An 11,951-nucleotide genomic window follows, 5' to 3' on the forward strand; every position below is an offset into this window, starting at 1 on the left:
TTGTTTATGGCAGCCGATACCAAATAGTGGTTTTCCGTTTTGGCGACTTGTATGTAGCGTTGTGTGTGAAGCGATCTTCGACCGTGATGGAGTGTAAACAAAACAGGACCACTAGGCCTCATATGGCATAGCGTATATTAGCCTAGCTTGGTTATGATCAAAGGTAGGTGTATTCGGTGTATGGACGTCGCCAAATACAAAAATATGTATTACGACACACACTGTTGATCTTCGAATTAATGGGTGGGCTTATACATCATCATCATGTCCATATACTGTATGGGCACATCACATCACAAAGTTTGATAATGATAGTGTAGACAGAGCTTTTATAGTTATTTAGGTGGTACTGTATACTATCATTAAACTCCTTTCCTGGGTCCCATGTTAACCAATAGAATGTGTTTAGTGTACAGTATAAATCCAGTATAGTAAGCTTATCTAGCTGTATTGATTCTTTCACTACACCTCTCACTCCTTACTAACGACACCAATATCAGTTCCCGCGTGACACTTCACGTCAATATATCGGATTGACCGACTCTGTAGCTTGCCACGTCTTTGCGGAGTAACCTACTCCCGAAGATGTAAACCTTAAATTATGAATGCGTGTCATGGTTAATTAAATTTCTTACCAAGATACATTAAATAAATGTATGTGTTCATGTTTCAAATCATGTGTTGATACATGAATGTTATTAGGCATGACATTCTAAGCACAGAAGAAGCATGTCCTGTTTTTACATAATTCCTGCTGCTTTATTCATCCAATCTGAACGTATCTTATCTACACATCTAAAATTGTAGGATTTAACATTATGTTATTTTATCTTTAAAAACATCTTGGTGACGGTTGAATGCCAATTTTAAAAAAAGATTTTACTGATTTATTTACATACTTATAAACCAATTCTAATTTGAGGCTTACATTAGGGAGTAGAGTTAAAAGTTAAAACCCTGGCACTAGTGTAGGTCAGAATTGAACCCTGGATCTTTGGATTGGAAGGCAAGTATGTTAACCAATCCACTATTAATATTCTATAGACACACTGGATTTATTTCTAATGTAAAATTTAAAGCAACAATTAAACTTGAAATATTAGTTTGATAGGCAATGTCAATTTTCTAGCTAAAGTAACAGTTAGGCATAAAATAAATTAATAATAATATTAAACTTTAAAACAGCCAATCCTATACAAAAATTTTAAAATAAAGAGGTGCCTATATGCATGGGTGGAGGAGGTATCATGGGTGATACCACTACCTTGGGAGAGGTGCTCAGGACACCTTTTGAGTTACGTTCTCCCCTCAAAACGAAAAAGCCTACACATGTCGGTTTATCCAGCTATTAACTAGAACCAAACTAGACTACTAAACTACTGTCTAGTACAGTAATATTTATAAAAAATATACGGACAAATTACTGTAGTTATATACTATACAGTAATATAGACTAAAATAGATCTATGACGATGCACTGTGCAGGTTCCAGCAGTGACCTGACCCCATCGCTATTACCCCTGTATAGCATTCTAAAACTGACTGATTATACTGTATGAAAAAAGTTCATAATTGTTCAAATGTGAATTTGCCTTTTTTCTCAATATATCAGAAGGTTATCAAAAGGTCTCGTACAATATTTGTGCAAAGTACTGTAGGTCATCACACAGTACTATAACTTAGTATTCTATTCTATTCAGGTTTTTATATGGCGCCCTACAAAGAACAGAGCGCCTAACAATACTTAGTAATTAATTAAACAAACATAGATCACAACATTGTTTTACAGTTTACAATTAAGCAGATTTAAACAAGAAAATCTGAAATCGTAAAAATATATAGAATACAAGAATTACATCAGCGCGGTTTGATTAGATTTCTAAAAACAGTTTAATGTCATTTTTTAATTCTGTTAAACCACCTTTACACCATCTAGTTCCTGCAATGAATAATTAATGAGAGATAGCCTAACCTTGAACCTCCATTTCCTTCCTCTAATGAGATTGTAATGAGATAGGATTACATAGGTCAAACTATTAAACAGGGTACTACTACTATTATAAACATTAAAATCAGATATCGTGATGGGGATATGGGGAAGGGGGAAATGGGGTGGTACATTTTAAATCAAACACTAATGATTTGTGATTGAGTGAGAAGGAAAGGGGCGTGGTTGGGTATATGCACATACACGAAAAACCTAAGTTTTTGCAACAACTAAGTCAACAATTTATTTTCATAGGCATTATCCAATAGCGAGTAACTCGCTAATTACAGGATGGATAAGCTATTTTATAATTACAGTATCATGCTTTATAAATCTAAGTCTCATTTGAGGCTTAGGAAGTGGAGTTGAAAGAGTTGAGCGAGTAAGTTACAATGCACTACTGTAGGTCAGGATTGAACCATGGACCTTGGGATTGGAAGGCAAGCATGTTAACCACCAAGCTACGGCTCCACTTACATTTTTTTTAAAGCAACAACGCAGTTGGGCGCAGTTTCTTGGTTCAAGTCATATCTACATTACAGCATTAATATTTAATTTATCCAAACAATCAATAAGTCCAATTATATAGTTGACACAGAGATACAGTCAACTCTCCCAATACCGGACTCTCTGAAAACCAGAAACTCTCCCAATACCAGACTTTTTTTGAGGACCAAAAGGTCCCAAATTTATATTTACCATTAAAAACACATTCCGAATACCAGACTTTCCGGAAAACCAGACTTATTTGGCCGGCCCAAAGGTGTCCGGTATTGGGAGAGTTGACTGTAGTTGCATAATAATAGCCGAGAGCAGTTGAGTTAAACATTAAGATAGTGCCTGAGTACAGTATCATACAGTGTGAAACTAAACAATACAAATTATAAATGTTCTATCATAAAATTGAATTATCTCGGTCAACTTTCATCTTGTGTTTCTCTATGATCGTTAAGTTCATGCTTCTACTGTGAAAAAATAACTAGTAATAACAGATTTAACTCAAACTTGGCAACAGAAACAGGACAAATTTCAATAACCGGCAATCTAAAATTATGGTTAAAAACACGTAAATTTATTCATTGATTGATTGATTTGCCATATAACTGGTTATTGTTGCAGCAACGCAGAATAACGGTTATTTGAATGACGTTGATAGATCGCCTGATCGCATTGCAGGTTGGGTAATGTTAACGATTTTTGATAGTAGATCCTTTCCTTTAGGACATCCCTATTAAGTGGACACATTCTCATGAGCTGTAGCTTGGTGGATGCTGCTTGCCTTCTACTGTAATCCCAAGTTCCGGGGTTCAATCCTGATCTAGTGGCAGGGTTGTATCTTATGAAATACGTTTTACTGATACTAACACTATGGCCAACCCCTATTCAAAAGATAACTAAAGCGGCCACTTTATTTGGTCCCCAAGTTATCCCATTAAAGCGCATACTATTAATAATACTATTTGATTTTATACAAAACATTCCAATAAATAGCTACAATATCAGTATTTGCATAGAATATCATTCATTAGTCTACAACTAATGAGACCTAATTGAAAATAGGCCATAGATTGATACAAGTAGTTGCCTAAAGATACTAAGAATAATTACCCGTGATAGTGAATGCTTAGGGCTATTATCACAATGATAATCTCACAAGTGAGTTTTAACTGTATCGGGTGGCTAGCCTACAATGTGTTCATATATATATATTAACATTTTTTTTTAAATAAAAAAATTTAAGAAAAAAAAAAGATATTTCCTGCTAAAAAAAATTGCTTAAAAAATGTTAACTTCTTAAACATGAATAAAAGGTCTATACTAGCACACAAGGCCAAAAACCAAACTTCCTGGTCATGTCACCAGACCACAATCACTGGCCTAAACTGACTGAAACACAATATAGTCGTTCTACACTAAATATTATCTGATATCAGCATAGGGGGCATAGTTCAAATGTGAACTATCGGCCAGAAACTAGATTTATCTAGTTTGTTGTGTGTTCAATTAACACTTACTTGACCATTGGTCACATGACCACCATTCACTGATTCACTTGGATTGAGATAGATTAAGGGACTTAAAAGTCTTACTAGAGAGTATTGTAAAATAACGTAATAACTGTATTATATTTAAATAATACACTGTATATTTCTTTCCTGATGATTAAATAACGCTACTAACAAGTTGAGCTTTCCTTTAATGCTGCTTTTATTGTTCACTACGCCACAAGATTTGACTTATTTCCATATTATACTGAACAAGCATGCAAACAAAGCACAACAAAAACGGAATCATTGGGATAGCACCAGCAGAGATATGTAGTACTACTGTAGCCCCAATTCCTGGCACTAAAGACTATAGTACAATGTTTTACTGTACTCTGACCATTCCTTACCCCTTTTAAAATTGCGATATTAAACAGTAAAGTATATTTTGACAAAACTAAACATAAACATTTTTTAGTTGAATCTATTTTGATCAAAATTGGATCTAAAACAAAATTTATTTTCCTGAAAAAAACTGTAATTTAAAGCAACAAATGGTCAAATTGGCTGCCAGCCAATGGATTTTTGGTTGAATTTAATCATTTATTGTGTTTATTTTATAAGTGAAAACACTATTTTTTTTCGTTTTCTTTTCTACAGAAGTGATAAACTTTATTATATTACTACAAAATAACCTATTCAAAGTCTAATTTAATTAATTAATCTTCATTTTTCATGTTTTTGGGGGACAACACATATTTAATTAAGAGAAGCCTGTGATAAGAAAATTAACGCCCCCAATGGTTTGTTATGATTTCAAATGTACTTTACTCTAAAGAAAGATTCACATTCATTTTGATTCGCTTTAACTGTATTTTGTGTCTTTTATGTGTAAACTGACTTTGGGGTTGGGCCAACCGGCTTAGCTACAATGATTAAGTTCACTTAGGTTGACTCTGGTCTCCCCAATTTCATTTATTTTGTTATGTATATACTGAAATAGACAGAAAAATAATGAAATGAAAGCAGACAACTTTTAGCCAAGTCTCTCCACTGAACGTGTACTGTAACCTATAAAGCCACAATCAAATACTACCATGCTGGCGTCATAATGGTTCCTCTAGTCCCAGGGTGTTCTTCAGGGACGTTATCTTATTTAATAATCTTTGAGATCAAATTCATATGATATATAAAATATTTACAGTTTTACAAAGTGACTGAAGCGGTTATTTCCTGTAGTACAACAATTTCCGGATGAAGACAAGCTCACTAAATGATACTAAAATAATAATAAATTTAACAGGTAAAATAGGTCAACATCCACAGTAGTACTACAATACAGTAACTGTAGGCTTCGTCATCATTGATGATGATAACAACATACTGTAGCAGTATACAAAGGAAAAGGATAAATGCTCATGAATACATACAGGCCTAGTACAGGTATGCAGTAGTATAGTACATTCATTGAATGAAGACATACAGTGTAAATACTGTATACAATGGACATGATGATGTCATATCACTACCATATTTGTGAATATCACTACCATATTTGTGAATATCACTACCATATTTGTGAATATCACGACCATATTTGTGAATATCACTACCATATTTGTGAATATCACTACCATTTTGTGAATATCACTACCATTTTGTGAATATCACTACCATATTTGTGAATATCACTCTACCATTGTTTATACCTGTACCCCTCCCGATACTACTACCACATTTGGGCACATCACATTGTGATAGTGTAGACCGAACTTTAACCTTGTAAAAATGTTAGTAAACAAGGTTTAAAACAAACGCTACATTTCTTTCTAAATTTTAGGACAACTTTGGGTCAAGGTATCTCCTCTACAAAACCGAGATAGCTTTGTAAATATTTGAAAGTATGAATAAGTAAACACACATGCTATGAACTCAAACCACAAGATTTAATCATACAGTACTTTTCCATGAATGACATGCCTATGACCAGATGTACTGTACTTCGTTCCTTATTTACCTACACAGTTTATAATTTATGAATAATTTGACATTGTAATCTACAGTACAGTATAGATTTTGAATGATTTTATTTTATTTCTTCATATATTACTGAGGTGTACCTACTTTGCCCTATGCATGTGTGATGTCCTGCACTGTATACACACATTACCAATGGCTTTACATCTCATCGGAAGGACGATGTAATGGGGGTAAAATAACATGCCTACAGTAAAGGAGACAAACAATATGGCACAGACAGGCTGATCTCAAACACATTTCTCTCAGAGGCTAGTTCGATATCCCATACCATTACAGTACTATACTCTAGTCTTTCTAAGCTGGGAACTCAACTGTTACATACTGAACTTGTCAATTATACCCTCTCTACTGAAAGAATACAGTATTTATTACTGTATACTAAGTGGGATACAGTATTAAATTGAACTACTGTATACTGTACAGTATACAGTATACTACAGTACAGTATTGTATACTGTACATACTGTTAACAGGTTTAATAAATAGTAAATAAAATAATAATAAATAGTCTTTAGACTGCACTGTACAGTAAAGCAAAACATTGTATTTTAAAAATTTGTACAGAGTATGACAACTTATTGTTGCCAAACTATTACTTGGAATTACCGGTATTTAGTTTTCTGAATGGAACGATAAATTTTTTCTGTAGTTACCGTAACATACCGTTCGAAAAAATACTGTACTGTACTGTATTTTAACAGTACATTATTCGTTTTACAGTACAGAAAGAAAATACTGCAACTTTACCTACGAAGTAGCTTCGTAGATAGAACGTAGGCTACGTTGTTGGCTTCGTAGGTTCCATTGTTTGGCTTCGTAACCTCAATAAACAACTTTCAATGAGCTACGTTCTGAACTTCGTAGGGAGTTCGTAACCTAAATAAACAACCCTACGATGTTCTTAGTGAAGTAAGGTGTGAAATTAATGTGTTAAATTTAACTGGCGGAGGACAAAGTTGTAAATTAATAAAAAATAAATAATATTTTTTAATCGTAATCTTAATAAATATAAATTTCCCACGATGTATAACGTAGAGAGAGACATGATCCAACACAGGTGAACCGCAACGAATAGGCCAACTAATAAACATAATATAGCGAAAGTCCAGTCCCATCCAGAAACGATGCCGAGAAAAAAAGATCGTAAACAATTCATTCTAAATATAGCATCAGGATGTTCAGTCGGTCGCTCAAAAAGACTGCCGACAGAAGACCGTAATTAATACAGACCTAGGCTAGTTTTTTTTTGTCACATGGCATGAAACGCGATACTCTCTGCTTAACTTACCGCAATCTCTCACATGTTTTTTTTAGAGCACGAGAGGGTGGCTACCGTCTGACGACGATAAAACAGTAATTAAGATCGTGTACCTGGATTTTGTGTCACATGACATGAAACATAATACTCTCTCTAAGCTGCTGCTCAGCTCACATGTTTTTTCCCCTCCAAATTCTGGTCGGGCCTTTTTCTTTATACATGTCGTAATCATTTTAAAAGGCATATGTATGTTAAATCTTAATATGGAATATATATTTATTTTGCATATATTTTGTTGGTGTCCTAGCGTAGGTGTCGTTGTTTTTATAATTCGCTAACCCAACAAGGTAGGAATAAATAATTTATAGTGTAGGCCGCCGAAATAGGCTAGGCCTAGCCTCGACTCTCTCTAGGTGAGCCGAGGTCCACCGGCCTGATGTCGTTTCGTCGGCGGATTTCCGTCCAAATTAGGATAACCGATGCGTAGGGCGGCTACAAAAATTGACCTACTATCTTTAGGTAGGATTTTAATTAGCAAACAATACATTGTTTGTTTGCATTGTCCATGCTTCTACGAACCACCCTACGATCGAGGCGTAGCCTAGATTTCATAACAATACATTGTAGGCTACGAACAATACATCGTAGGAGAGAACAATACATCGTAGGCTACGAACAATACATCGTAGGCTATGAACAATACATCGTAGGCTACAAACAATACATCGTAGGCTACAAACAATACATCGTAGGAGAGAACAATGACCTACGTTCTACCTACGATCTACCTACGAAAGCCTACGCGTAGATACGAAGCAGTAATTTCTTTCTGTACTGTATGAGTGTCATTGTCAAAATACTGTACAAGGCATTTCATTGTTGTTACACTGGATGTTGTGTTGTATACCAAAAGTGATAACTTTATCACATTTGATAAACTGTGAAATACATTGAAACGTAAAGCCATCTAAATTGTAATACAATAATGACAACATTATTCAAAGAATTTTTCAATAACTTCCTACTGCCAATTCCTATGCTGTTTCCTGCCTGCCATGCCATTATACTATTACTATCCAATCACTCCAAAAATTATAAGAAAAGTATGTCGCTCTTCTGAGCAGAGTGTGCATACCGGTATCTGTACTGTGCTACTGTATCAGTACAATACGTACGATACAGTATCAAGCTAAATTTTATCAATTAATATGTGAATGTACGTTACTGTCTATTTTTCAGAATTTGTTTATAATCCATTGAATGAAACACAAATTTAGAAAAAATTACAATTCCCAAATTCATATCTTTTACAATCATCATCAGAACCCCTTATGTCTCTTGAATTGACAATACACAAACCAGGCCCCCAGGCTAAATAATGAGGGCCCCCCCCCCACCTCTATCACAATGTTGGATCCGCCCCTTACCATGGTGATGGTGTACATTGTACAGTACCCCATACTGTGTACACTGTGTTTCATGGTATGTAGTAAACAGTAATGTCCATCTACAAAATTCTTTTTAAAAGCACTGTTGTTGACAAAATTTGTATACAATGTAAATTGTACTATACTGTATCTGTTGTGCTAATTTGTATTAAAGCCCTTTCCAATGTATGAGGAACCTACAATTCATTTATCTGGATATAGTATGGATTTGAAAGAGAACTATGGCGACGTATTGAACTTTAGAAAGCAGATCAACAATCCTTATATTGTTTTTCTTCCCTTTCTCTCTAGACTGCTTTATAAAAAATAAATTGGATTAAATGAACACAATACCGGTAGTCATACAGAAAAACAAAAATATTATGAATGAAACATGACGTTCAATATCATTTAAATTTTACGATATTATTTCATTTTCAAATATAAAAACACAATTAAGAAAAAAAGACAAATACATACCCATCTTTTCCCTCACCATCATGCGATAGATCTCCGGGTCCTCGGGCTCCGTCGCTTCCTAATTCATGGATTAGACCTTCCAGGCCTATAGAAGGTTGGGTTACAGAGTCTGTCTTTTCTTTTCCTGCTTTGGTATCGTTCACCTTTTTATTTTCAGTTCCTGTACTTTCACTGACCAGATCGTGACCTGGCAAATGCACAGAACTGGCAGCACTTGATGCTTCAGAATTTGTAGCATCTTTTTCACTTTTATTTTCAACTATACTATTTACACTATTTGTATTTACGGATTCATTGACATTAACATTAGCAACAGGGGGTCCATGGAAGAAATCTTTACATGTCCACCTCCCCTTATGTACAGGCTCAACATGAGCAACTTTTACTACTTTGAAACGTGATGGTCCATTGCCATTATTTGCTCCTTTGTCTTGTACTGATGCTTTTGAGCTTTTTTCCTCTAATGGGGGTGAATTGGAAGAAGGCTGTGGTGACAAACTACGAAGGGATCGTTCAAGATCCGCCGTACTTTTTGATGCATCAGAAATAATAGACGTATCGTCTGCACGACTTTCGTCCAACTCATCATTACTATCAATATCCTCATTGTTTACACCAGAATTGTCTGCATCCTTTATACTAGTAATTTGAAAATAGCTCTTTTTACCTTTAATTTTAAGTTCGGCGTTTGGATCGAGTGGATCATTTTGAGCCTCTTCCTCCATTTTTGAGGAAGGGACTGCCAAGTTAGCCTCCTCCTGGACTCCTCCCTCTGGTTTGGCCATTCTACGACCACAACACTACGACTACCTAAGCAAAACTACTCGTTTTCTCTCGACTACGATTAATTCTCCACAAAAGTAACAATCCATTGTGTTTAAATTTATTACTCCACCTCAAAAATATTCCTTGTTTTTCAATACCATTCCCTAACCTCATAATTTAGGGTGTTTTCCAGGTCGTTTCATTTTGAATTGAAGTTCCACCATGCCCAATAAAGAAAATGGCGTATATAGACTTAATAACAGACGTGATGTTGTCTTGTTTGCATTTACTTTACTGGCAACGGATAGAACAACGGCTGGTAAACAAAGACTAGATATTTCCAACACAGCAAAAAATATAAAAGAACACACTGGGACTGGGAATTGTCAACGTAACACAGTGCTGATCCCTAAATGTAAGGGATCGTATTAAACTCGCAAATTAATCTTGATTTGGTTACAAAATATTAAAAACACTAATCATTCATTCACATATCAACATTTATGACTACGTCTATAAAAATTTAAGATATATTTATCGGTTGTTAGAACATGAATGTAACTTCGCGACATAGCCTAAAGAACTGTCGGTACCCGAGAGAAGGGAGTGGCTTCAGGGGCTACACCCTCTTTTATGAACAAAGAAAATAAGTCAGCTCAGAACCGATTACAGTATTTTCATTATTAAAGCTCTGATGTGGGTAGATTTTAAATAACAATATGGAAAAATATGAATTAACTTTTTTTATAATATAAACCAACCAAAGGAGCTACTGCTGGTTACCCATGCGTAATAGATGGCAGATCGGAATTATTCAAACCATAAGCCAGCACCGATCTATCACATTGTTAGTATAATACCTACCTATTGATTTATATAATATATAATAATAAATATTGATATAATATACACATAGGCCCTTATTAATATTATAGTGTTTTAATGTTGGGGGATCCGGTAATATCGGAAAGGGCTGTGATTGGTTGGTCCACGAGTCTGGTGTCCTGTCCTCCTTTCAGTAGCTTGGAACAATAGTTACATTTATTTAATACCTTTATTTTGTATAATTAACCTACATGGAGCTATAAATAAAGAAAAAATACCCTCTTCTTTCTATACCGTCAGATCTAGGTAAAAACCTTCTCAAATTAAACATATTATTATTTCCGGTACTAAGGATAGTTCATAGAAATTGTGTTACGTAATTTTAAAACTCTATACAGTTCTTTCGTTTTAGTAGCCACTACTACACTTCCGTCTTCACACGATATATTTCAATTCATTAAGTTTGTGGCACCTATATAATCTTTAAGAGAATCTTCACCCATTTTGATGGCACTAAAATTAATTTACGAAGGCCTGAATTTGAAATACATTTGAAAACGGCTGGAAATTATACAATAACACAAATTAATTGAAGGAAAGGTGGTCATGTGTTTCTTGAAACCATCCAATCGGCATGCTATAATTTCCCGAGAGCTGCGCACAATATTCTTGTCGAAAACCGCAACAATTATTGCGTACATTTTGCGTGACATGTTTTTTAAATTCATATATTCAAGACGAAAAATGTTCAGCAAGTGTAATTCATTTTTTTTTTTTAAACATGGAGGAATTTCACTTCATTTATTTGTCGCATTCCTTAGTCTAGCTATATGGAGCCGAGGAATTATCTAGAGAATCATTTCTTCATGGTCTACTACTTGCACGTGACCGACTGGGCGGATCTATGACTTTTGGGCGTAACACATAACGCTTTCACCAAAACACAATGTAGTCGAAATGCTACATCAGACCGTTTTTGTTCAACAGATTTGGACGAAACGAAATGGGCACACATTCAGTAACGAAATGGGCACACATACGGAAGATTCGGTAACGAAACGAGAACACATTCGGTAACGAAATGGAAGGGTTCGGTAACGAAACGTGCATACATTCGGTAACGAATCGGAAAGGTTCGGTAACGAAACGAGCATACATTCGGTAACGAAACGGGCATACATTCG

General features: G+C 35.0%; 1 protein-coding gene across 1 annotated transcript in view; it reads right to left on the bottom strand.

The window, feature by feature from the left end:
• The window catches only part of LOC140050356 (uncharacterized), a 40,604-nt gene extending 30,437 nt beyond the window's left edge, over nucleotides 1–10,167 (bottom strand). Inside the window, exon 1 of the mRNA XM_072095512.1 lies at nucleotides 9,178–10,167. Within this exon, the coding sequence (XP_071951613.1) occupies nucleotides 9,178–9,962 (785 nt within the window). The 5' untranslated portion in view covers nucleotides 9,963–10,167. The remainder of the gene's footprint in view (nucleotides 1–9,177) is intronic.
• Nucleotides 10,168–11,951: the final 1,784 nt, after the last annotated feature.

Source organism: Antedon mediterranea, chromosome 5 (genome assembly GCF_964355755.1).
Source record: "Antedon mediterranea chromosome 5, ecAntMedi1.1, whole genome shotgun sequence".
In the NCBI taxonomy this organism is placed as follows: Eukaryota; Metazoa; Echinodermata; class Crinoidea; order Comatulida; family Antedonidae; genus Antedon; species Antedon mediterranea.